Raw genomic sequence first — 27,948 nt, 5'->3', positions numbered from 1 at the left:
ATATATCTGAGTCAAACCTGGGCTCTGCCAGTTGTTAGCTCTGGCTTTAGAGCGAATCTTAACCTCTCTGAGTCTCCAAGACTCCATCTGTAAAACTGAGTTAATAGTACTTCCCAGGATTGTTGTGGGGATTAAATACAAGAAGATGTATGTGAAGTGCTAACCTAACACCTGGCACTTAGCAATTGCTCAATAAATGGTACCTATTATTACCTTGCCCTCCAGGCCCTGTGTCTTCCCAGCTGTGCCTCAGTGGGCAAGCTTCTTAACCTCTCTGAGCGTGGTTCCCTCATGTGTGAAATGAGGGGTGTTTCAGTCTGATCATGGCTACCAAGGCCACACCTGCAGGCCGACCGGTGTCAAAGCCGGCACCCGGAATCCAGGCTGATTGAGGCCACCTGCAGGCACAGGTGACACGCACAGAGGTGGTTCATTGGTGCCATGTCAGTCCTGCCACAGCTTTTCTAATAAATTATGGATAAATTGTGTTTGATTCCCAGAACTTTGTCAGCAAGCAAGAACAATGCCAGGAGGTGTGGAGGAGGCGTGTCATCGGTGCATTTCTAAAACTGCCAGCAGTGGTGAGTCACAGCTCTGAGAAATGTCCTAGTTTTGAAGGATTTGGGCTTCACTGTGGGCTTTAACAAGTCTGAAATCACATGACTTGTTAGAGCCCAAAGCGAACCCTGTGGGTGGCCTGTGCTTGGCTCAGGGTGGCCCCAGGGTAGAGCTGGGAGGGGATAGTGTCCTGACCTCTGTTGATGCCCTTCCTTCTACTCCTTATTTAGGAACCTATAGCTTTTCGCAGTGCACAGGATGTATTTTCAACATAATCTGTGTTTGGAAAATGTTTGCGTGAATGGAGTCACTGATACAGCCAGCATGTAATTAATGGCAGCGGAGCCGGGGGACGTGCAGGGAGATGTGAGTGGATTTGGATTGGGGTGGCTTCCCGCACCCCCATCCTACCCTGTCGTCTTGCCAAATTGGACTTTCCCCACCATCTCCTGGTGGGGCCCTTGTGTCCAGAGGGGTTGGGCCACATTACAGAAGGCCCAGGCTATATCATAACATTTGGAATATCCTTAAAACAAATCCCAGACCTTGGGACTCCTTGGGGTGAAAGCATTTACCTCCTACTGAGCCGTGTGGTCTGTCTTTTATACAGATGATGTGTGAATAAAGGGAATCTCGTGGGAAGTCTTAAGCAACCTATCTTAAAGCAGTAATATTTGGAAACAGCAGGCAGAGGGTAGAGTGGACTAAGCTATAGGGCCAGGAGACAAGGGGATGGTGGATGGGTGCCTGGTGAACCGTGGTATCGACATGCTGATACCCATGTATGATCACCACCTCCGCACCTCCCTCTCCTCTCAGGACAGCTCGTTCACTGCTGCATCCCCAGCACCTCCGATAGTGCCCAGCACATGGTAGGAGTGTAGTAACTGTCCACCGAATGACTAGATGGGTGAATGAATGAACCACCAGCTCCCAATACAAGCTCCTCCTCTAGCTGATGTACCCAACCCCCATCTCATCCTCCTCAGACACAGCCTGACGTTTTACTCCCTGCAGTGGCTCTAGGTCACACAGCCCCCTGCACCTCTGGATCATACCTACTATATGGGGGCCAGAGTGGGGGCAATGGTCCTGGACCCATTCCTGCAGAAGGGAAAGTGAGCTTCACATCACTTGAAAGACCCTTTGTGGGTGGACCCCTGTTCACCTCTGTGTCATCTCCTCTTCTTTCCCTTCTCACCCTGGAAAATGCAGCCAGACAAAAACACCAGGTTCACTTTTTCCCCTGGGCCTTCCAAACTGCATTGTTGGTTGGAAGGGAGAAAAAAGACAGTAATTATGCAGTGGAAAAATTGGGAAAAACTCTGACGGGTTCAGAATTAACATCACCAGTGAGGGACAGGTGGCCATCACCTGTGCAGAAATCTGGCTGAGAAGGCACAACCCTAAACCAAACACAAGGGAACAGGGGCAAACCGAAAGTGAAGACTGCTGTCTTAGTCCTTTTGGGCTGCTATAACAACTTGCCATAGACTGGGTGGCTTATAAACAGCAAAGGTTTATCCCTCACAGTTCTAGAAGCTGGAAGTCCAAGGTCAGGGTGCCAGCAAAGCTGGGTTCTGATGAGAGCATCTTCCAAGTTGCAGACTGCTGACTCTCCCTGTATCTTCACATGACGGAGAGCAGAGAGGAAGCAGGGTCTTTCTTGTCTCTGAAAGGGGCACTCATCCCATTCGTGGGGCCTCCACCCTCACCTAATCCTGATTACCTCGCAAATGTCCTACCTCCTAAAATACCACCACATTTGGCTAAGGTTTTATCATGAATTTAGAGAGGACACAAACATTCAGTCCATAACAACCATATTCTTCAAAAATGTCAACATGATAGAAAACAAATGGAGTCTATGGAAATGTTCTAGGTTCAAGAGGACCAAGGAGATTCAACAACAAAAGGAAATACCTGACCTTAGATTGGATCCAACCCAATTGGAATATGGATAGTAGATTAAAGTATTCTCTCAATGTGAATGTAAGGAAGTTTGCCAACTTTACTAAGGTTGTAAGAGAATGTCCCTATCCTTAGGAAATACACACTGGGATTATTTCCAACTAAAAAGTTTAAAAACTTAATACAGGAAGCATATGGACAAGAGAAACCGAGTGGTAGGTATCTGAATGTTCGAGAATTTTCACAATTAACAATTCTTTTAGAATTTAGACTGGAAAAAAGCTTCCCTGGTCTTATCCTGAATTTCTTACAATGCTGCCCTTGATGCATCTACACCGCAGTGTCTTCCTTTCGAATGACTTTAAAATTTTCTTCTATATGGTTTTCTACATTTCCTGTAAAGCACTACATGCTTATGTAATGAGAAAGCAAAGTTCTATTTTAAGAACAATCTTCAGCTATTCCCTTTAGGTGGATTGGCAGCTGGTCCCTATCCACATGTGAAGTTAGCTCAGTGGTGGAGGGGAGGGACTTGAGGCCCGAAGCAATGACCCCTCCATCTGTCTGTCCATGGAGGGAGCAGGGAAGTCTCTGTCACGGCCTCAGGCCCCACCCAGCCGCCTGGAAAGCTCTCCTGGGCCGCGGCCCAGCCCTGACCGTCAGCCTCCCCGTCTCACACGTTCTTCCCACCAAGTTCATTCTGCTGTACTACGGCTGCCTCCCTGCACCCTGAGGCTGGCCTGGAGGGTCGATTTAATAACTGGGAAGCAACGAAACCTTGATGAATGCACGTGCAGTGTGTGCCGCCGGCCTCTGGCCATCACGGGATGACGCAATTAAATGCGACTGGTACGCTGAGCCCAGGTCAGGGCATCTATCGGGGCGTCCTGGGAAGCCCTCTTAGCACCACTTGGAGATGGCAGCTCAGTGAAGGCAGGCACAGGGGAACACTGGGGGAGGGGCCTTCCACCCTGAGACTGGACCAGAGGCCTGTGACCCTGGGTGTTTCAGCCCCCAGGGAGGTGGACAGAGGCTCATGGAAGTCCACATACTGAATGTCGAGAGGCAGTTTATGCTGTGATTCTGGCTGTGAGAAATAGTGCATTATTTTATTTGATTTTTAAAAATTAATTCATTAATTTTATTTATTTATTTATTTATGTTTGGCTGCGTTGGGTCTTCGTTGCTGCGCTCAGGCTTTCTCTAGTTGCAGCGAGCAGGGGCTACTCTTCGTTGCTGTGCACGGGCTTCTTATTGCAGTGGCTTCTCTTGTTGGGGAGCATGGGCTCTAGGCGTGTGGGCTTCAGTAGTTGTGGCTCGCAGGCTCAGTAGTTGTGGCACACAGGCTTCGTTGCTCCGCGGCATGTGGGATCTTCCCGGACCAGGGCTTGAACCCGTGTCCCCTGCATTGGCAGGCAGATTCTTAAGCACTGCGCCACCAGGGAAGACCACCGCCCCCCCCCCCCCGATTTTTTTAATGTGCTTTTAAAACTTGAAAACTTCTCCTTTTGTAGGTAAAATTAAACTGACTTCACGTTCCTGCTTGCCAGCAAAAAAATCAGTCATGGGCATTGCGGTCACAGAACTCAGGCTGTGGGGCAGGGGGATCGTGTTCACCTCTTTGGCGGGTTGGGGCAGGGGAGGCTCCTGCTCTCCGGGCAGAGCCATCAGAGGCCGTACAGACTCTTTGTGCAGCTTCTAAAAGGTTCCCTCCTGGTAGCGGTAGCCTCAAGGACACACAGCTTAGGAAGTTGTCTTCCAAGGAAAGGGCATCCCTTCCTCCAGGCAAGAGGGCTTTCCACCTTCACTCATCCCTTAGCCTCACCCCGCCCCCTCTTTCCTGCACAGCCCGCATAGCAGTGGGCTCTGTCCCGACCATGGGGCCAGCACCTGCGCCAAGCTTGGGATGTTGGGGTCTTTCCAAGCCGGGGGGCCTGGTGGCCCCTCCCTAGGTGTTCCTTGTAGCAGTTCCCTCTGGATGCTGTAAGGAAGAGGACCACCACCCGCAGAGCCATCCAAGGACTTCACTCCTCATCAGCCTACGAGGTCTCCCCGCCCGTGCACACCACCTCCACCTTGGTCCTCCCCTTTGGGCACTTTCCTCCATCCCTCTCCCTTGGGACAATCCCAGGGAATTGCCCTCATTGGGCTCCAAGATGCAAAATTTGGCATCTCTTGTCAGGGATCAGAAAAAAAGATTCTAGCACCTGTCAGCATGATTCTTGTTACTATATCATCCTATTACATGGATGGTGGAGAGTCTTAAGCCTTTGGCAAGTCACATGGGCAATGGAGGTGGTTTGAGAAAATCCTGGAGCTCTGGGCTCCCAGATTCCAGTAGGTTCTCCCAGCACGTTCAGTGCAGTGAATTCTGAACCAAACACGTCCTTTCCCCAAAGCTCCTCCTCTTCCCATTTCTCCCATTTCTGTCAACGCCACCACCATTATTGTGACCCAAGCTCAGCACTTGAGGCATTTTCTACTCCTTTCTTTCCTTTATTACCGCATCTAACTGGTACTCGAGAGCCTGACCCCCCTACACTTCATGATCACCCTCCAGGATCAGCGATGGATCAGCCTTCTCACTGGTCTCTCAGCCGTCATCTCCATTCCATTGGCCTCATTGCTTCCAGTGATTTGACTTTGATTATGTCACTTCCCAGCTCCAAATCCTACAACTCCCTTGATCTTCCTAATAAAATCCAAATGCCCTGATGTAGATTGGAAATGCCCTCTATTCTCAATACCTTGTTCCAGTCTTATTTCCCCCTCATCTGTTATGGATGACCTGTGCTCAGCTAAATGGGAGGATTTGTCACTCTCCCAAACCCACCCTGATCTTTTCTTCCTTGAATCTTTTCCTTTAGGATTTTCCCTTTGACTGAAAAGCCACTCCGCCGGTCAAAACCCTACCCATTCATCAACACCCAGTGCCAGGGTCACCTCCTCCTGGAAGGTGGAGGCTTGATTTCCTTCGGACTCCTCCCTCTCCTGGGCTTCCTGACCACTTCATGCACCTCTCGTGGCCCCTCTCACACACTGATCTGTATTGGCCCCTGGGTGCACATCTTATCTCCCTTATGGGGTTGTGAGGTCTCTGTTGCCAAGTTAGTGGGGGGCTGAGGAACAGGCCAGGTGAGAGGGTGATGCGGGTGCCGATCCAGGGATGGAGAAGAGGGAAGGATGCACAAAGTGAGGCAGAGACGAGATCACTGGGTGTACCAGGAGAGGGCAGAAGTGGCACAGATGACTGAGGTTTTGGTGACTTTATAGACGCGGGGAAATGGAGAGGACAGTTTGGAAAGAGGACTTTACTTTGAGTTTATCCTCCTGGACCCTTTGCCAATTGCCTCCTGGGTATTTGGTCGCTGAGTGGAGCCCCCAAAAGGTGGTGTTGCAGAGAAAAACTGCTGGGTCCTGGTCTCAGTTTCCCCATTAAACTATTTAAGCAAGAGAGCAGGGGTTACACTTGCTATTCAAAAGAACCAGGTGCTGGAGATCCTGGAGAGTAGACTAAGTGAGAAGCCACCCACTTCCCCTACCAAGATTGCTCCCTTTAAAAATGCTTTGGGGCTTTTCTGGTGGCGCAGTGGTTGAGAGTCTGCCTGCCGATGCAGGGGACACGGGTTCGTGCCCCAGTCCGGGAAGATCCCACATGCCGCGGAGCGGCTGGGCCCGTGAGCCATGGCCACTGAGCCTGCGCGTCCGGAGCCTGTGCTCCGCAACGGGAGAGGCCGCAGCAGTGAGAGGCCCGCGTATCACAAAAAAAAAAATGCTTTGGATACTTCTGGTCATGTACTTGGACTGATAGCTAGGTGCTACTATGTCTTTAACAAGTGACGGTGAGAGCAGCAGCGCTAAACCCACTGCAGGATGTGAGCGGGAGCCCTGAGCTGGTTAATCCCGACACCGCCCCGGGAGGCCATCCTTTCGGGGGGGTCTTTTTTCACAGCCTTCATTGTCAGGAATCAGTTCATCTGTGTTCTTGGCATAAAGAATGGGTCAGCTCCAGCCTCTAGATCCTAATATCCTTCTCCCACCATTGCTCTAATTCTCAATTATTTTCTCCTTTGGGACTCTTGGTTGACTTGGCAGTTTCACTCGGTTCTTTTAAATGGACTTGATAGAAACTCATTTCATCAGAAACCAGGATGTGGCCCTCTGAGCCACATTGGAATCAGTGCTTAGTAAACTCGAAGGCAGCGAGGTATTTATTAGAGGTGGTCACTGCTATCAAACCCCCGTCCTGGCCTGAGCAAGGTCAGCAGGAAACTCAGCTGCTGTCTCAGAGGGCTGTCCTCATCCGGACTGCGTACCAGCTCTCCTGGGATGCAGGGGGATATGGGGGGTGGGGAGCAAGGGTTCCAGTCCCTGGCTGTGGCTTGAGGGGTCCTCATAAGGATTGAGTGGTAGAGAGGTCCCCGTGTGAGTAATGCTGGTTACTTTCCTCCCAGTGAAATCCCGCAGCCCCGTGTGGCCCCGACACCTCACACTTCGCTGAGCAAACAGACGCTAAGGAGGGCCTGGCTTAGAATCTCCAGCACTGCTTATAAAAAGGATGGTGCGTGGACCACCTACTTCACAGTCACTGGTGGAGTTGCTTGGAAACACAGATTCCTAGGTCGTGTTGGCAGAGATTCTGACTTCTTAGGTCCAGAGTAGCCCAAGGGAATCTCAGAATTACATCTGCCAGGGTGAGAGCAGAAGTGAGCCTGAGACCTTGACGGTGGTGACGCAGAGAGTCTGGTGCTAATGAAGTCTGGGCTGCACATGGGCTCAGGGAGTGATGTCAGGTTTGGAGCCATCCCATCACGGCTCATTCGAAGTCCGTGGGACCCACCGGGTCTCCCTCGCTTGTTGTTTCTTCAGTTCTCTATTTGAACCCGGGGAAGGGCTGGGGGAGGTCGTGTCTGAGATAAAAGGGAAGCCACGCTCCTTCCATCACGAAGGGAGAATAATGATGATGATAATAAGGGCCGACATTTACACAGTGTTTATCGTGTAGCAGACCTCGTGTTTAGTGCCTTATGTGGCTTATGACGTTTGATCATTTTAACAAGTCTCTTAGGAAAGCCCTATGATAATGCTCACGTTTTAAATGAGGACACTGAAACCTGAGGGGTGAAGAGCCCAGCCCTCCACACCGTAGGGCATGGAGTGGGACGTGAGCCCAGGCCATCGGCTCTAGGTGGGTCCTACTCTCCTCTGGGTGGTCCTTAGGAATGTTCTGGCCCCAGCCGTCTCTCTCAGCCTTGCTCCAAGGTAGGAAGCTTGCATGACAGGGGCCTCTGTGTCACTGAACGCCTGGATTACACATGTGGCCAGGTGGCACCATCTGTCACAAGCTCCCAGAGCAGTGAAGGGTTTTCCAGGATGCCGATCACTTTATCATTGTGATAACAAGCTCAAGCCCAGAAATAGAGGTGGGATTTCTCAGCTTCCTGCTTTTCTATCACATATCAGCAGGAAATTTTTTCCTCGACTCCCATTGTAAACTGGGAATTAAAACAGATGTGGCTATATTAATCGACACTCTCCCTTTAATCAGCCACATTGCCGGCAGTGCTGTGTTCCCTGTGATCAACAGATCACCCCGCTGCGGAACCTGCCAGGACCAGTTGCAGAATGAAAAGGCAGAAAACCTTGTTCAAAAAGCAGGAAAAAAGCCCTGTTCAAGGTACTGAAAGAGAAAGCTTTTTCCTTTCTTCCGCAGTCTCTTTTGATCTGTCATAGTATTTTTCGTTTGCCTTTTAATGACATTTTAAGTAAAGAAAAAAGAAAAATTGTTAATTAACAATCTAAAATTATTAGCATAAATTTTACCACTCACCTTAATATTATATAATGACATTTTTTTGCTGGGGGGTCAGCCATGGAGCTTGTGTGATCTTAGCTCCCGGACCAGGGATTAACCCGGGGCCCCAGGACCGAGAGCACCAAGTCCTAACCACTGGACCACCAGGGAATTCCCTATAATGACAGTTTTTTTTACTTTTTTTTTTTTTTTTTTGCGGTACGCGGGCTTCTCACTGCTGTGGCCTCTCCCGTTGTGGAGCACAGGCTCCGGACGCGCAGGCTCAGTGGCCATGGCTCACGGGCCCAGCCGCTCCGCGGCATGTGGGATCTTCCCAGACCGGGGCACGAACCCACGTCCCCTGCATCGGCAGGCGGACTCGCAACCACTGCGCCACCAGGGAAGCCCTAATGACAGTTTTAAATGCAACTGTAAGAGCATTTAACCCAGATGTAAAATCACCAAAATTACACGATTTGTGTTTCATAGCTCTTACATACATATGTATTTGGTTTTTACCACAACAGTGGCAATAATACACAAAACGAATGCAGCTCTTTTAATTTCACTTCTTGGTACACGTGCTTTCTACCAACACCCTTTACCTTCTGCTTACTGATGAGTAAGGAAGGGCTGAACAGAAACAGATCTAGGGGTTGCCCTATCTTTCCCTTTCTTCTGTGTCATCACTTTGGGATGAGTGGTTGGCTGATTCAGGGAATTCTCCTGTATAAGAAAGGATGTGATAGGGCTTCTTGGTCATTTGCGTTACTTAGAACACCACTGCCTTCTGTCTGCATTTGAAGCAAGTTCTGGTTCAAATGAAAAAGGTGGCCTCTCAGGGTTGTCGGTGCCCCTGCTCACTCAGTTGAAGACATAACACACTTACTTTGTATTCATTTTGAGTCTTAATGAATGTCCACACCCGTGGGCCCAGCAGAACTGGAGAACACAGCCAGGAGAGGCAGCCACACTCACCCCACGTATCTGCTCACATCTGTGCTCCATTGTCCCATCAGACTTCACTTACAAAGTACAAATTCAAAGAAAAATTCACTGAGAAATTCAAGACCGCAACAGAAGAGCAGTAAACCAAGTACAAGGTCCTCCTCAGCACAGGCCCCCATGTGACTGCCCAGGTTGTGTGCCCAGGAAGCCGGCTCTGATGATCAGTAAATATTATAGCTAATTCAGAGGAGGGTGGTTTGAGGGGAGGAGTGGAAATTGGGGCAAATCGGTCTGCATGCCTGCCCTTTTTTGGGCATTTCCTGGAAGTAAAGGTCAAGATGGGCATGAAGGACAACTTAAGGGGCTTCTTGAAGGAGAGGGACGACCCCTGCCGTGTCCATCCCTGCTTGGAGAATTCGTGTCAGAGCTTGGATTTAGTGGTGTGGCTGTGAGGGTCCTAGCTGCAGACACTTGCAGCCTCCAGAGATGACTGAGGCTCACAAATAGATCTGAGATGTTTGACAATCTGAAACTGGAATGGACCTAGTAGATTAAATTAATTAAAGTGGGTTTAGGACTTCCCTGGTGGTGCAGTGGTTAAGAAGCCTCCTGCCAATGCAGGGGACATGGGTTCTATCCCTGGTCCGGGAAGATCCCACATGCCGCAGAGCAGCTAAGCCCGTGCGCCACAACTGCTGAGCCCGTGTGCTGCCACTACTGAACCTGTGCTCTAGAGCCCGCGAGCCACAACTACTGAGCCCACCTGCCACAGCCACTGAAGCCCTCGTGTGCTCTAGGGCCCGTGCTCCGCAGCAAGAGAAGCCACGGCAATGAGAAGCCTGCGCGCTGCAGTGAAGAGTAGCCCCCGCTCGCCACAACTAGAGAAAGCCCACGTGCAGCAACGAAGACCCAATGCAGCCAAAAATAAATTAAAAAAATAAAAATAGGGCTTCCCTGGTGGCACGGTGGTTGAGAGTCCGCCTGCCGATGCAGGGGACGTGGGTTCGTGCTCCGGTCCAGGAAGATCCCACATGCCGCAGAGCAGCTGGGCCTGTGAGCCATGGCCGCTGAGCCTGCGCGTCCGGAGCCTGTGCTCCACAGTGGGAGAGGCCACAACAGTGAGAGGCCCATGTACTGCAAAAAAAAAAAAAAATTAAAAAAAAATAAATAAAATAAATAAAAATAGGGGCTTCCCTGGTGACGCAGTGGTTAAGAATCCACCTGCCAGTGCAGGAGACACAGGTTTGAGCTCTGGTCCGGGAAGATCCCACATGCTGTGGAGCAACTAAGCCTGTGCACCACAACTACTGAGCCTGCACTCTAGAGCCCGTGCTCCCAACCAGAGAAACCACCGCAATGAGAAGCCCGTAAACCACAGGGAAGAGTAGCCGCCACTCGCCACAACCAGAGAAAAGCCCACATGCAGCAACGAAGACCCAATGCAGCCAAAAATAAAATAAAATAAAAATTAAATTAAATTAAAAATAAAAATAAAGTGGGTTCAGTGTAAGTAATAGAAAACCCAACTCAAAGTGGCACAGATAATAAAGGGATTTATTGGTTCATGTCAATGGAAAGTCCAGGAGTAGTTCAGCTTCATGAGTGGTGTGATTCAGTGGTTGACGGATGCCACTGAGGTCCTAGTTACTTTTTGCCTCTCCACTTTGCCTTCCACATGTCAGCCTCATCCTCAGGCTGGTTTCCTTTCTTGGTGTCAAGATGGTGGCCAGCAGCCCCCAGAGCAACTTGCTTCCTCACCAGTGTCCAGGAGGGAGAGAAGCCTTGTTCTTGGAAGTTCTATCAGAAGAGTGAGAAAGCTTTTTTACCTTTCTCTCAGTCAATCTCCCCTTGAGTATCCTTGGCCCAGAATGAGCCAAGAGCCCATCCACCAACCAAAAACATACCCAGTGAGTGCAACTCTGCCAGTAACTTAGGGCTAAGCCTCCTGCCCTTCTCAAAAGCCCAGGGGGAGTCAGCTTGTACCAGAGCACATAAACTGCATAGGAGAATGGGGAGGTGGGGAGACCAGAACAAAATGGGGTGATTACCTGGAGAGGGCGGAGTGGATGCTCAGGAGGCTGCCATGCCGTCTACCTCAGAGACCCTGTCTCTGCTCTCAGGACTGGCACTGGACCAGCAGAAAACATAAATGTGTGATGCTGTCTAAACTTTAAACGTGGGAACAGGAGTGCAGTCCTACCCAAAAGACATTCAAATTCATAATTTAAAAAACTGCTGACCAAGCAAAACCTATATCTGCCGGCCATTTAACAGACAAGGAAACCAAGAACCAACAAGGGGAAGTAATTGCCTAAAATCCTAACGGTTGCTGTATACTGAGCTTGTGTGTGCATCTGCTAATGCATGTTACAGAAGAGAATGATGAGGCTTCAAGGAGGCCAACTAATTCTAATTCGCTCAAAGCCACACAGCTAATGAGTGACAGAGGTGCGATTTGGACACAGGTCTATCTAACTTACATGTCCTTTCCCAGTGCCAGAGGGTGAATTGGTTGCATGAATAGGAAGAAAAACCCCAAGCCAGTTCAGAGCTCTGTTCCACTGTGTATCAGTAAGAAGTTGTAGGAGACCGTCTAATATATACTATGGGATATATAACCCATAAATAAATGGAAGGGAAAAAGACTTTGTGAAGCAGATTCCTTAAGTGATAAAGCAAGTTGTCAGTGAACCTTATGCACGGTAGGGAAGAGCCATCTGCGGTGGGTACAGGCTCCCAGGAAGCACAGGGTAGATGCCGCCTGGCTCCGTGAACGCCGGTGGCTTCTGGCATCCTGGCACTGGCAGAGCAGCAGCTTATGAACTCCTTTTCTAGAAGCTGTCAGTCTTTGGAGAGGTCGTGCAGGAAATCTGGGCCTTCTAATTGGCAGCCTGATCAGAAGAGACATTCAGCTGTCTCAGAGATGCAAGCCCTGGCGTGCACCCCCTGCCTCTCCTGCGGAAGCCCCAGGCAAGCGGTGACCTCCTCCCCGTCTGCTGCCTTGAGAGAAGGGCAGATTTCACGGAAGGTGTAAGTAAACTGCAGCGGAAAGGAAATGAGAGTCTCCGTGTTCTGACCGGGCTCGCGCTCCTTCCCTTACAGCCTGCTTCCTGTTTCTGCTCTGCGCTTCCCTGGCTCTCCCGCTGTCCATGGCCTTCCCAGGCGAGCTGGCCTCTGAGCTGCTGGATGCCCCAGGCCAGCCGTGTCCGGCCAGGACGATGGTACTCCATCTTTAAACATAAAGTGTGCGATGGGACTTCCCTGGCGGTCCTCTGGTTAGGACTCGGCGCGTTCACTGCGGTGGCCCTGGTTCAATCCCTGGTCGGGGAACTAAGATCCCGTGAGCCTTGGGGGGTGGCCAAAAAAAAAAAAAAAGACACAAACAAAAGCAAAATGTGCACTAGGAAGAGCTGGCCAGGCTGATGATTTGCAGACACACGTGAGTCACACACAATTACTTGCTGAATGTTTTAAAAAGACGGAGGGCTTCCCTGGTGGCGCAGTGGTTGAGAGTCCGCCTGCCGATGCAGGGGACACGGGTTCGTGCCCCGGTCTGGGAAGATCCCACATGCTGCGGAGCGGCTGGGCCCGTGAGCCATGGCTGCTGGGCCTGTGCGTCCGGAGCCTGTGCTCCGCAACGGGAGAGGCCACAACAGTGAGAGGCCCACATAACGCAAAAAAATAAAAAATAAAAAAAATAAAAAAATAAAAAAAAATAAAAAGACGGAGTTCTGGGACCTGCCCTGGAGAATACTGCTGCAGTATGTCTGCGGTGAGGACAGACATCTGCTTTTATTTTTTTTAATTTTTTTATTTTTTGCGGTACGCAGGCCTCTCACTGTTGTGGCCTCTCCCGTTGCGGAGCACAGGCTCCGGACATGCAGGCTCAGCGGCCATGGCTCACGGGCCCAGCCGCTCCACGGCATGTGGGACCTTCCCGGACCGGGGCACGAACCCGTGTGCCCTGCATCGGCAGGCGGACTCTCAACCACTGCGCCACCAGGGAAGCCCAGAACCTGCTTCTAAAACTCTGCCCCTAGATGACTGTGGTACCTCTTGCCCAGTTTGGGAGCCCCTGGGCCAGAGTTTTCCCAAGGACCCTTCCCAGTTCCTATGCTCCCATGTGGATCAATATGAAAAACGAATGTCAGGCTATGGTCACGGTCAGCGCTCTATACATTCTTTTCCTGAATGAATGAGTAAATATTTCCATTAGTCACATATATTAAATGATCTCAATTATCCAGAAGTATGAAGTGTGAGGAAAGGTTGAGGCGGTGGGAAACTCCTTGAGTAGCCAAAAATCGTTTTCATGTCAGTGAAATTAAACTCGCAGCCTTGAATGTTGCTGGTGGGAGCCTCCAAGCTCTGCACATGGAATCTAGCTATGCCTGTTTACAGAGAGGTCTAGCAAGCATGGTGCTCTGGGCTCCGAGTTCATAGCATATTGGAGCAGAAATTAAAAAGGCATAGGAAGGAAAAAAAGAGGACATAAGAATTGTTGCAAACAAAAAGCGCCCAGCATTCAAATAGTTTAATGAGGATGGTGTTTCCTTTTGGGTGATGAAAATGTTTTGGAACTAGATACAGGTGATGGTTACACATCATTGTGAATACGTTAAATGCCACTGAATTGTTCCCTTTAAAATGATTCTTTTTTTTTTACATCTTTATTGGAGTATAATTGTTTTACAATGTTGTGTCAGTTTCTGCTGTACAATAAAAGTGAGCTATATGTATACATAAATCCCCATATCCCCTCCCTCTTGAGCCACCCTCCCACCCTACCTATCCCACCCCCCTAGGTCATCACAAAGCACCAAGCTGACCTCCCTGTGCTATGCAGCAGCTTCCCACTAGCTAGCTATTTCACATTTGGTAGTGTACATATGTCAGTGGTACTCTCTCACTTCATCCCAGCTTCCCCTTCCCCCTCTGTGTCCTCAAGTCCGTTCTCTATGTCTGCATCTTTATTCCTGCCCTGCCGCTAGGTTCATCATTACCTAAAATGGTTCATTTTGTGTTATATGAATTTCACCTCGATTTTTAAAAAAATCGACAATACTAAAACCAAAAATGAATATAAAAACAGTACTCTTAGATTTGTAACAAGTGAAAGCCGACCGCTTGATAGGAAATAAAAGAACAAAATGAAATTCTCAAGTTTGCACAGAATTCATATAGCCAAGTAGTCTGGGGCGATCTAGTGTCAGGGCAAACAATTCAGCCACTTCAACAGGCCCTGAAGCTGTCATTATTATAGGGCAATTTGAAAGTGAACATTTATTATATGGCTCCGCTCTATCAAGAAGAGTTATAAGGTGTCAGGTATACCCTGCTTAAGAGTTCCCCGTAAGAAAATGTCCTATGCAAAAATCTATTGGTAAAAGATAGATTTTTTTTTTTATCGAGTAAAATGTGAGCTTTTGGAACCTGTGATTCAGTTATCCGAATAATGAACTTAACTGAAACAATTCACTCGCTAACATGGCTGCATAAATGAGGCAAGACCCCACAAGGCCAATTCCCATAGTGGTTATATTAAAATCGCTACATCCGCTGCCTGAAGTGGGAATCAAGGAATTACTGCTAAATTGTTACAGAGTGTCCATCTATGGTGATGAACAAGTTTTGAAAATTATTAATAGTGGTGACGGTTGCACATGTCTGTGAATGTAATTAGTGCTACTGAATTGTACACTTAACATGCCTAAAATGGCAAAACTTTTGTTATATATACTTTATCACAATAAAAATATTTAAAAATAATTTTTAAACTTCCATAATATTGCCCCCCCCCCGCAAATCACTACATCTGGTAGTTTTACCAACTGTACTGGGGAGAATTCTAAAGCCTGAAGAGGGTAATTATGGTACTGCAGGTCAGTCAGAAAGAAAATCTAGAGGTCCCAGGCAGTACACGAAGCACACTAGGGAAAGATGCTTTTATTACATTTATTAGGGTCCTTTTAAGCCATCTGTGTGCTGATTGGCTCTGCTGTGATCAGCAGCTGTTTTTATTCATTAGCAATGAGCAGGTGTGTAAGTCATTACTCATGTTCATTTCACAGCTGGACTTTGAATGGAAAAGCACTTCCTACGCAACAACTTTGGCATCAAGTACTGATATTTAAAGGTCTTTGAGTGAAAAGGTTTTCTTGAGGCTTGGAAAGTACTTCCATCTAATAATGGCTTCAGCGAAACATCAGAGATATCTATAAAGGCAGGCCTCTGTAGGCTGATGTTTGAATCAATGTGTGTATTTGATTTTACTCTGATTTTACCGTGAATTTGTAGGTCTCTCTATACCTAGAAATATTTATTCATTTCAATGGAATATGGTATAGTCATAGGAAAATGCTTTACTTCCTCTGTTTAACTACCAAAGCCTTCGTGGGAAGTAAAATGTCAACTCAAAGCTAAAACTTTAAATGCCATTTAATCAGAAGATTTTTTTTTTTTAAGCACGGCTGTTTTGCTTTTTTATTTTGGAAAAATCGTTTAATCCAAGAATCATACTTCCACTCATTTCATAGGGAATGTCACATGAACCAACCAAATGTAAGAAAGCCAAGTTTCAGGACTTCCCTGGTGGCGCAGTGGTTAAGAATCCACCTGCCAATGCAAGAGACACGGGTTCGAGCCCTGGTCCGGGAAGATCCCACATGCCGCAGATCAACTAAGCCCGTGTGCCACAACTACTGAGCCTGTGCTCTAGAGCCCACGAGCCATAACTACTGAGCCCGTGTGCTACAACTACTGAAGCCCATGCGCCTAGACCCTGTGCTCCACAACAAGAGAAGCCACCACAATGAGAAGCCCGTGCACCGCAACGAAGACCCAACACAGCCAAAAAAAAAAAAAAAGTGCATGATATATGATTTTTAAATAAAACATTGAAGTGCCATTTTAAGTACTTTATTGATATTATATCACACAGTACTTTACAGGTAGCCTAACTTATGAATTAAACATGTAAATATTTTCTTCTCCAAAATATGGATAAAAAGTCAGAGTGCTTTTTTTTTAACATCTTTATTGGAGTATAATTGCTTTACAATGTTGTGTTAGTTTCTGCTGTATAACAAAGTGAATCAGCTATACGTATACATATATCCCCATATCTCCTCCCTCATGCGTCTCCCTCCCACCCTCCCTATCCCACCCCTCTAGGTGGACACAAAGCACCGAGCTTATCTCCCTGTGCTATGCGGCTGCTTCCCACTAGCCATCTATTTTACATTTGGTGGTGTATATATGTCAGTGGTACTCTCTCACTTCATCCCAGCTTACCCTTCCACCTCTCTATGTCCTCAAGTCCATTCTCTACGTCTGCGTCTTTATTCCTGTCCTTCCCCTAGGTTCTTCAGAACCTTTTTTTTTTTTTTTTAGATTCCATATATATGTGTTAGCATACAGTATTTGTTTTTCTCTTTCTGATTTACTTCACTCTGTATGACAGACTCTAGGTCCATCCACCTCACTACAAATAACTCAATTTCGTTTCTTTTTATGGCTGAGTAATACTCTATTGTACATATGTGCCACATCTTCTTTATCCATTCATCTGTCAGTGGACACTTAGGTTGCTTCCATGTCCTGGCTCTTATAAATAGTGCTGCAATGAACATTGTGGTACATGACTCTTTTTGAATTATGGTTTTCTCAGGGTATATGCCCAGTTGTGGGATTGCTGGGTCATATGGCAGTTCTACTTCTAGTTTTTTAAGGAAACTCCATACTGTTCTCCATAGTGGCTGTTTCAATTTACATCCCCACCGACAGTGAAAGAGGGTTCCCTTTTCTCCACACCCTCTCCAGCATTTATTGTTTGTAGATTTTTTGTAAATGGCCATTCTGACTGGTGTGAGGTGATACCTCATTGTAGTTTTGATTTGCATTTCTCTAATGATTAGTGATGTTGGAGCATCCTTTCATGTGTTTGTTGGCAATCTGTATATCTTCTTTCGAGAAATGTCTTTTTAGGTCTCTTGCCCATTTTTGGATTGGGTTGTTGTTTTGTTATTGAGCTGCATGAGCTGCTTGTATATTTTGGAGATTAATCCTTTGTCAGTTGCTTTATTTGCAAATATTTTCTCCCATTCTGAGAGTTTTCTTTTTTATGGTCTCCTTTGCCATGCAAAAGCCTTTAAGTTTCATTAGGTCCCATTTGTTTATTTTTGTTTTTATTTCCATTTCTCTAGGAGGTGGGTCAAAAAGGATCTTGCTGTGATTTATGTCATAGAATGTTCTGCCTATGTTTTCCTCTAAGAGTTTTATAGTGTCTGGCCTTACATTTAGGTCTTTAATCCATTTTGAGTTTATTTTTGTGTATGGTGTTAGGGAGTGTTCTAATTTCATTCTTTTACATGTAGCTGCCCAGTTTTCCCAGCACCACTTATTGAAGAGGCTGTCTTTTCTCCATTGTATACTCTTGCCTCCTTTATCAAAGATTAGGTGACCATATGTGTGTGGGTTTATCTCTGGGCTTTCTGTTCTGTTCCATTGATCAATATTTCTGTTTCTGTGCCAGTACCATACTGTCTTGATTACTGTAGCTTTGTAGTATAGTCTGAAGTCAGAGAGCCTGATTCCTCCAGCTCCATTTTTCTTTCTCAGGATTGCTTTGGCTATTTGGAGTCTTTTGTGTTGCCATACAAATTGTGAAATTTTTTCTTCTAGTTCTGTGAAAAATGCCATTGGTAGTTTGATGAGAATTGAATCTGTAGATTGCTTTGGGTAGTATAGTCATTTTCAAAATGTTGATTCTTGCGATCCAAGAACATGGTATATCTCTCCATCTGTTTGTATCATCTTTAATTTCTTTCATCAGTGTCTTATAGTTTTTTGCATACAGGTCTTTTGTCTCCTTAGGTAGGTTTATTCCTAGGTATTTTATCCTTTTTGTTGCAATGGTAAATAGGAGTGTTTCCTTAATTTGTGTTTCAGATTTTTCATCATTAGTGTATAGGAACGCAAGAGATTTCTGTGCATTAGTTTTGTATCCTGCAGTGTTACCAGATTCATTGATTAGCTCTAGTAGTTTTCTGGTAGCATCTTTAGGATTCTCTATGTATAGTGTCATGTCATCTGCAAACAGTGACAGTTTTACTTCTTCTTTTACGATTTGGATTCCTTTTATTTCCTTTTCTTCTCTGATTGCTGTGGCTAAAACTTCCAAAACTATGTTGAATAATAGTGGTGAGAGTGGGCAACATTGTCTTGTTCCTGATCTTAGAGGAAATGGTTTCAGTTTTTCATCATTGAGAACGATGTTGGCTGTGGGCTTGTCATATATGGCCTTTATTATGTTGAGGTAGGTTCCCTCTATGCCTGCTTTCTGGACAGTTTTTATCATAAATTGGTGTTGAATTTTGTCGAAAGCTTTTTCTGCATCTATTGAGATGATCATATGGTTTTTCTCCTTCAGTTTGTTAATATGGTGTATCACATTGATTGATTTGTGTATATTGAAGAATTCTTGCATTTCTGGGATAAACCCTGCTTGATCATGGTATATGGTCCTTTTAATGTGCTGCTGGATTCTGTTTGCTAGTATTTTGTTGAGGATTTTTGCATCTATGTTCATCAATGATATTGGCCTGTAGTTTTCTTTTTTTGTGACATTTTTGTCTGGTTTTGGTATCAGGGTGATTGTGGCCTCATAGAATGAGTTTGGGAGTGTTCCTCCCTCTGCTATATTTTGGAAGAGTTTGAGAAGGATAGGTGTTTGCTCTTCTCTAAATGTTTTTTTTTTTAGCCTCTCTGCTAATGGGTGGGATTGTGTTCCTGTCTTGCTAGTTGTTTGGCATAGGGTGTCCAGCACTGGAGCTTGCTGGCCGTTGGGTGGAGCTGGGTCTTAGTATTGAGACAGAGATCTCTGGGAGAGCTCTTGCCAATTGATATTACATGGAGCTGGGAGGTCTCTGGTGGTCCAGTGTCCTGAACTCGGCTCTCCCACCTCAGAGGCTCAGGTCTGATATCCAGCCAGAGCACCAAGACCCTGTCAGCCACATGGCTCAGAAGAAAAGAGAGGGAAAAACAAAAGAAGGAAAAATAATAAATAAAATAAAATAGTTAAAATAAAATTAAAAAGTAATAAAAAGAGAGCAACCAAACCAATAAACAGATCCACCAATGATAACTAGCGCTACAAACTATACTAAGATAAACATAAAAATCAGAAACAAATCAGTCGCAGACAGCAAACCCGAAGCCTACAGTTGCTCCCAAAGTCCACCTCCTCAATTTTGGGATGATTCATTGTCTATTCAGGTATTCCACAGATGCAGGGGTACATCAAGTTGACTGTGGAGATTTCATCCGCTGCTCCAGAGGCTGCTGGGAGGGATTTCCCTTTCTCTTCTTTGTTCGCACAGCTCCTGGGGTTCAGCTTTTGTTTTGGCCCCGCCTCTGCGTGTAGGTCGTCCTCAGGCATCTGTTCCCGGACGGGGTTAAAGCAGCGGCTGATTAGGGGGCTCTTGCTCACTCTTGCCATGGGGAGGGAGGGGTACGGTAGTCAAAATTGTAATGCGGGGTGAGCCTGCGGCAGCAGAGGCCAGCATCACATTGCAACAGCCTGAGGCACACTGTGTGTTCTTCTGGGGAAATTGTCCCTAGATCGTGGGACTCTGGCAGTGGCAGGCTGCACAGGGTCCCAGGGTGGGTGTGGATAGTGACTTGTGCTTGTGCAGGATTGTTGGTGGCTGCACCTGCAGCATTAGCATTTCATGCCCATCTCTGGTTTCCAAGCTGATAGCCGTGGCTCGCACCCATCTCTGGAGCTTGGTTAGGTGCTGCTCTGCCTTCTGTCGGCAGACAGGGAAGGAATCCCCTCTCCTCGCGCACCCCGAAACAATGGTCTCTTGCCTCTTTGGCAGCTCCAGACATTTTCCTGGACTCCCTCCCAGCTAGCTGTGGCGCACTAGTCCCCTGGGATCTAAGCTCCAAAGCCCGAGCCTCAGCTCCCAGCCCCCGCCCACCCCGGCGGGTGAGCAGACAAGCCCCTCGGGCTGGTGAGTGCAGGTCGGCACCGATCCTCTGTGCGGGAATCTCTCCGCTTTGCCCTACCCAGGTACGTGGGGAGTTTCTTGCCTTTTGGGAGGTCTGAGGTCTTCTTCCAGCGTTCAGTAGATGTTCTGTAGGAGTTGTTCCACATGTAGATGTATTTTTGATGTATTTGTGGGGAGGAAGGTGATCTCCATGTCTTACTCCTCCACCATCTTGAAGGTCCCCCTAAACAGAACATTTTAATTCTACAGTGAGAATCCCTTTTCTTGGGTTCTGTTGACAAAAGTATTGGTCAGGGTGAGTTAACTATGCTGCAGGAACAAATCAATCCTGGAATCTCAGTGGCCTAATACTACAAAGGTTTATTTCTTTAAATTTTTAAAAAATTTAATATTTACTTTATATTGAGTATAATGTTTTTATTTTATAGTTGATTTACCATGTTATGTTAGTTTCAGGTATACAACAAAGTGATTCAGTTATACATACACATATATCCATTCTTTTTCATATTCTTTTTCCATATAGGTTATTACAAAATACTGAGTAGAGTTCCCTGTGCTATACAGTAGGTCCTTGTTGATTACAGAGGTTTATTTCTTGCTCATGCAAATTCCAGCGTGGATCAGGACCCTCTCCAGGGCTCCCCAAGACTCCCCCAAGTGATGTGATGATGTAAAACTCTAAGCTGCTTTAGTCTTGAGCACTAACCATCTCAACCCTTGGTTTCCACTGGGTCAAAGCAGGGGAAGAAAACGAAGGATCACGTGTCAGTTTTTAAATGCTTTGGCTCCAAAATGTCTCAGCCCGTTGGCTAGCACAAGTCCCACAGTCCCGGGTACCCACAAGGGGGCCGGGAAATGTGAGGGGCACGTACTGAACAGTTCATGTCTCTGCACAGCCAAGACGTGTTAGGACCCATCTGAAGACTGGTCATTGGAGCCAGACTGGTCACTGAGGGAAATGGGAATTGCTTTCTTATATTTTAAATAATACATCATATCATCATTGGTTAAATAGGCCAAGAGACAAAGGCCTGAGAAAAGTAGAGAGAAAGCATTGCTATGGCGAGAAAAATCACCATAAGAAAGGGTGTGGGTTTGGTAGTTTTCCAATACAGTGACTAAGGATTTGTCAGTAAACATGTGTCCCAGCTTGGGGTTGGGTGAGTGAATTGGTCAATGATGATCATATGTTGCCTGCAACAAATATAGCAGAGGATTCTGCACACGGAGGAAGTGTTCTCTTCTGGCAAATCCCTGTCCTGTGGGCCCTGGAAGCAGGGTAAATGGGAGCCTTATATTACACAGTGGATGCATTTTGGGAACGTGACCCATCAATTGGATCTTGTTTTAAGCACAGTGCCTGGATAGGGACTTCCCTGGTGGTCCAGCGGTTAAGACTCCGTGTTTCCACTGCAGGGGGCACGGGTTCAATCCCTGGTTGGGGAACTAACCATATGCTGCACGGTGTGGCCAAAAAAAAAAAAAAAGCCTGGATATTTAAAGGGATCCTTTGGTAAAAATGAATCATTGATTGGAAACACGGGTTGTCATTCACTGTTTTCATAAAAGCAAGGCATACCTGTAGCCAGTTAATATCCCAAGTGGTGCAGTGACCTTTGGTAAAATGAATCATTGATTGGAAACACGGGTTGTCATTCACTGTTTTCATAAAAGCAAGGCATACCTGTAGCCAGTTAATATCCCAAGTGGTGCAGTGACCTTTGGTCCCAGCTCTGATGTCCAATGGACTGCCGTTCTGTCCAGTAAGCATCCTGAAGACTGGGTGGCTTGGGAGACTGAGCAGATTCCCTAAGCAGGGGTCGAGCTTCAGTTTGTGTCATTAACGTGTTGGCTTTTGTAGACATTTACTTCATTTTCCTAACCGACATTGTGTTCTTGAAAGCATTTCACTCAATTTTCTGTTCTGTCCCCTTTGCAGGAGTGAAGTTTTTGGAGGACTGTCCCATACAGCCCCTCATTCCTCTATACTTGCTAGTGGGTGGGATCATCGGGACCTTAAAGGTAATGTCTATTTATCAGTTGTTTGTAGTTCTTGTTGAAATTTAACTTAAGGCACTGTGGAATGCATCCTTTAATTGTTTGCTAACAGAACAGCTTCCCCTACGCGCAGGGTTGTTGAAAGACAGGGCCAGGTGGATCCTGAGACCTGCCGCAGAGACTTGGATTTTTCCAGATGAGGCATTTTCACCCAGAGCTTCCCTCCTGCTGCCCCGAGTTCAGTGTGCTAAGTTGTGGCTTTGGTCTGATTACAGTTGATGCAGAGAAGTTACCGACTGCCAATTACTTATACCATTGAATTCAGCCATAATCGTGGCCTTTCTCTGTGCTTCTTTTTTAAAAAGTTTTCTGTATAGGGCAGTAGAGTTTGCATCTGGTTAAAATGTGTTCGATTTTAGCAGTTCTTATTTCTGTTTTTAACCATAGCTCCTAGTTTTCAAATGACTAGCATGGAATTTGTTAGCTGCAATCATCAATCAAACGTTAAACTCCGATGTTTGGGGGTGATGTCTGTGACTCACAAGCTTATATCAGTCTAGGGAGCTGATCTGCTCATGGGTTGTATTGACACATGTTGAAACAGGAAAAGTGTTGGAAAAAGGAATATCAAAGGTCCTGCGTAGCCTGCAGTTAAATTTTCAAAATTCCAAGCCCACAGAAATGACACACCTGCCAAAAGTACCTTAGGTCTACCTCCATTTATTAGTGACCCTTCCCAGCCATCCAAGCCCACCTCAAAGCTTTCTATATCAAAAGCTAGAAAACACAAGTGTCTGTATTTCCAAAATGGTTTCATAAGAATGAAGCAATAACACACACACAAACAGAATCGAGTGCTATAAATAAACTTTCATTTGGACCCATTGTCTGATTTCTTTGTCAGCTTCCTTCTGGTGCTTGGGGCCTTCAAAAGAGGCTGCCCAGTGGCACTGGTCATGGTATTGATCTGAGACATCAAAAGAATGTCTTCAAGGTGGCTGTTCTTATATGCAATCAGTAGCCACAAGCTCTATTCTGTCTTGGGAAACATGTCTGATTTGCAGCAAGCGTTTGGAGCCTTTTGTGTCTGAGATCACCTCACTGTTAAATACCCTCCTCTTTTGGCAGCGGTCTGGTGGGCAATGTTCTGGAATGTATAAATATAGGATCCTTTCTCTTAACATCCTGACGGGATCTACCTGGGGCTCTGTTTAGCTCCAAGGAAACCCAACGGCTCTTAGATCAACAGGGCTGCATATGTGGCCCCAGAGTGTTAGAAGAAAGCTCTGATGGATTGAGTGCCATAGAGGTGCTCAAAACAAGGGCAAAGTTTTCAGCAGTAATTACCTCTGCCCCGCCCTCTCTCACTGGACTACCTCATGATCAGGTAGAGCAAGGTAGAACTTACCTTTAGAGATACTACCATCCATGGAGTCTGTTCCTCTTAATAACAGCGAACGTTTCCTTTCTGAAAGCCAGCCCAGAACCCAAAGGTAATTTATTTTAATGAACAAACCAGGGCCCTAATAAGCAGCATTGATTTTTTTCCTGGCAATCGAAAACTGTTTGAAGCCAAATTAAATTTTTGTGCTCATCACAGCGAGGCAATACACAGTGAGTCCATAACCATGAGAGCAATAGCAAACAGGCTTATAAAATCCCGAGACAGAGAGGTTTACTAGTGAGGCGAGTGCTTTCTATTTAACCCCCTTGGAACACTGCAGCATCTCTGAAATGCATCAGATGGCACCACCGTATTGCATTGTATTGAAGAGAAGTGGGTGGACATTTCCCAGGGTCACCTAAGAACTGACAATCATGACCCATTAGAAGATCATGAAATGAATTTAGTAGGTTGTGATCACTTTAAAAAAATAGAATAGGAAATATTAGTGCCTGATAAGTATCATGTGATATACATGCACACGTGTGTGTTTGGTAAGTTGACCATGTAATTTATCATCCCAACTGGGACACTGTTGAGAGTACAGGGGGGCTTTAATAATAGTCACGCCAGGAAAACAGCATAAACTGGCACCTCTCTGAGCCAGCCAGGACATATGCTTACCCGATTACTAGGCTGTGACGTAAAGTGTGTTTGTTACTGAGCACCGTGTTGAAAGAAAGTTTCAAAACCACTGACTTAGTGGCCATTTGTCTACCTAACACTCCATTTCATCTTCCAGGACCCCACTTCTTAGTAATAATCTCTACCACCCCATGAGCACTTACTGTGTACCAGGTGCCGTGCTAAGGGCCTGGCCCCCATTTTGAACGTATTCAGTTTTCACAATGCCCCTTTGGGGCAGGTCCTTGTATCAGAAAGGATTTTTTGAATATAAGGAACAAAAACTCAGCTCTGGCTAACCTGAGAGGTAATTTGTTAAAAGAGCTCACGACTTCAAAGGTTGGTGAAAGAGGAAAGAACCAGGTGGCTCCAGGAAGCCTGGGCTGTGAGACCCGGGCAGTTGGTCTGGGCCAGCAGTGAAGTGAAATGAACCCCAGAGAGTTCCTCTCTCCTGGCATCAGGTGCCCACAAACCAGTCCTGGGAAGGTGGCTAGGTCCCTGGACCTTGGGTGCCAGGCTGACCCTGGTGTGGACAAGGCTCCTCCAGGGAGGACAGGCCCTGGGATTCCCCCTCCGGTTGCATGTGACAGTGGGGGCCAGCCCCCAGGGAATGGGACCCTGCTAGAAAGGGAAATGGTGCTGAGTAGCTGAACCCCGAGCTGTGCTGTCAGCTCCAGCTTACAGATGAGGAAACTGAAGCGGAAACGTTGCTTCTCTTGGGTTTCCACGGGGTAAATGGCTGAACTCCTGTGCACCCCGCGCCTGCCCGAGCTCGTAGTCCTTCTCTTCGGCCGTCCTGCTCCTCCCAGCTGGTTTTCTCCTATTTCCCAAACCCACCACCCTTCATCTTTGCCATGCCACTCCCATTCCCACCTCTCCCTGCTCACAGGGGCTCGGAATATACCTCCTCTTCCAGGAAGCCCTCCCTGGATGCATCAGCTCTATGTGAGTGGCTCTCTGGACCCCTTTAAGCCCTCACTTCCTTTTTCTTATGTTCTGCCTCCCAGCCAGGCTACAAATCTTATTCCTGGAAAGCCTGGGCAACTGGACCATTTGGGAACACTTTCCTGGTTTAGGAAAAAAGACCCTGTGACTTAATAGCTTTTTTTTTTTTTTTTGGCGGTACGCGACCTCTCACTGTTGTGGCCTCTCCTGTTGTGGAGCACAGGCTCCAGACACGCAGGCTCAGCAGCCATGGCTCACGGGCCTAGCCGCTCTGCGGCATGTGGGATCTTCCCGGACTGGGACACGAACCCGTGTCCCCTGCATCGGCAGGCAGACTCTCAACCACTGCGCCACCAGGGAAGCCCGACTTAATAGCTTTGATTTAAGCACCTGGATAGTGTGGTGTAGTTGGTGGTCAGAGGTGTGGACCGACATCCATCTCATCCTTTTACTCACTGTGGACCTGGGTGAAGTGACTTAACTTCTCTGAGCCTTAGTTTTCTCATCCACAAACCAGGGATAATAATATACAGCCCCTAGGTTAGCATAAGCATTAAATGAGATCATACAGGCCAAATGCTGGCCTAATCACTTCACTTAGGTTTCGTTATCTTTCATAAGTGGTAACTTTTCAGTGTAGAAAATAAGAGAATACAGATAAGCACAAAGAATATTTCTAACCCAGTAAAGAGAGATACTGGAATCCTTCCTGGAGGAGGTGATACCTGTCTGGATGTTTATGAAAGACTCGGGCTGGTGAGCAGAGGGGTCCCAGGAGAGCATGAGCACACAGTCCGGGCAGGGAGGTGGGAAGCCCCATACTGCTGGAACTTCAAGCACAGGACTTCTAATGGGCCACACCCCACACATGTGCTGGGCTGGGTGTGCAGCAGTGAAGCAAGCATAGCTGGACCCTGCCCTTCCATTCTAGTGGGGGAGAACTACTGGAGGGGTGCCCAGCATGGTCGCTGTTGACTGGTTATATCGGGTGAGGAACTGGGAGCAGCCCTGGTTTCTAGCTTGGACGTGTCACCAAATGAATATGGAAGATTGAGGTATGTTTTTTTGTGTGTGTGTGTGCGGTACGCGGGCCTCTCACTGCTGTGGCCTCTCCCGTTGTGGAGCACAGGCTCTGGACGCGCAGGCTCAGCGGCCATGGCTCACGGGCCCAGCCGCTCCACGGCATGTGGGATCTTCCCAGACCGGGGCACGAACCCGCATCCCCTGCATCGGCAGGCGGACTCTCAACCACTGCGCCACCAGGGAAGCCCATGGCTCTTCCACTTTTGACCCACGTGACCTTGGCCAACTCGTTCACCCAACTGGTCCTCAATTCCTTTGTTTCTAAAGTGAGGAAAGTGGTGTGCATTCCGTAGGGTTGTTTTACATAGAACAATATGCCTAAAAATACTTTGTGTCTGTATTAGTCAGCTCAGGCTGCCTTAACAAGATTCCACAGACCGGGCGGCTTAAACAACTAGCATTAGTTGGGATCGGGGAGGAGGGCACTTCCAGATGATGACCAGATCCAGGGGGTGGTCACTGCAGGGAGGCAGAGCAGGTCACTGGAGCCAGGGGGTGCCACGGAACTGACCTCAGGGCTAAGGGTGCCACGGAACTGACCTCAAGGCTAAGGGTGCCACGGAACTGACCTCAAGGCTAAGGGTGCCAAGGAACTGACCTCAAGGCTAAGGGTGCCACGGAACTGACCTCAAGGCTAAGGGTGCCACGGAACTGACCTCAAGGCTAAGGGTGCCACGGAACTGACCTCAAGGCTAAGGGTGCCACGGAACTGACCTCAAGGCTAAGGAAGCAAACCAGAGCAACAGGGAAACTCTGGGTGCAGAGATGAACTTCAGTCAAGGAATCCCTTGTCCAAAGGAATTCACATATCTATAAAGTGCCACCAAGGATGCTAAGGATGGATGCCTTCATTCTCGCCAGTTCTAATTCTTCAAAATGAAATTTCGCACCTTGGCAGCATTTCCAACTCCAGCGTGTGCACTTTTCCTAATGAATCTTTCTCTGTTTCTCTCCTCCCCCTGTCCCCTCTCCTCCCCCTCCTTTGTTGCTCTGCCCTCCAACCCCCGGCTCCCTACCACGACCCAGGTGTCTCCTACTGTACAACTCCACCAGGATGAGGCGGCTTCTGTCCAAGGCCATGGTGATGGATGATGATGACGACGATGTATATCCCTAGAGGCAGAATGCACACAAATATTACATCCTCCTCCTCAGCCTCTTCCTCTTCCTCTGGTTCTTTCTGGGAAATTACTGGGTCTTTTCTGTTTACCTGCCAGATCTTATTCCACCTTTCCAGCAGCCTCAGGATTACTGTGACAAAACCCTGTACCTCTTTGCAGTAGGGGTCCTCGTGCTGGGCTTACTTGTGCTGGGCAGCAGCTGTGTCCACATGTCCAGGTGGAGGTCTGCTGCCGAGGAAGACTGAGAACCAGTCCCTCCAGCACACGCACACACACATGCATACATGCACAAGTATGCACAGGCACACAGGCACATATACACATGCACAAATACACACAGGCAACACACATATACACATGCACAAATACAGGCACACGCACATATACAATGCACAGATACATGCACACATACACATGCACAGATACACACTTGCACACACACATATACACATGCACAAATACACAGGCATACACATGCACAACTACACAGGCACACACATATACACA

At 47.2% G+C, this 27,948-nt stretch overlaps 1 protein-coding gene across 1 annotated transcript; it reads left to right on the top strand.

Annotated features, from left to right (window-relative positions):
* Positions 1–523: 523 nt before the first annotated feature.
* On the top strand, positions 524–27,686 carry TMEM272 (transmembrane protein 272; the record flags this gene model as incomplete). Its single annotated transcript, XM_079721628.1, is given in 5 exon segments — positions 524–581; positions 12,314–12,373; positions 22,166–22,253; positions 27,347–27,434; positions 27,438–27,686. Coding segments are annotated over 5 exon segments (543 nt in total).
* Positions 27,687–27,948: the final 262 nt, after the last annotated feature.

The sequence above is a fragment of the Hyperoodon ampullatus genome (genome assembly GCF_949752795.1).
Source record: "Hyperoodon ampullatus genome assembly, chromosome: 16".
Classification (NCBI taxonomy): Eukaryota; Metazoa; Chordata; class Mammalia; order Artiodactyla; family Ziphiidae; genus Hyperoodon; species Hyperoodon ampullatus.
Note: the sequence above shows the minus strand (reverse complement) of the source record. Positions and strands in the feature narration are given on the sequence as shown.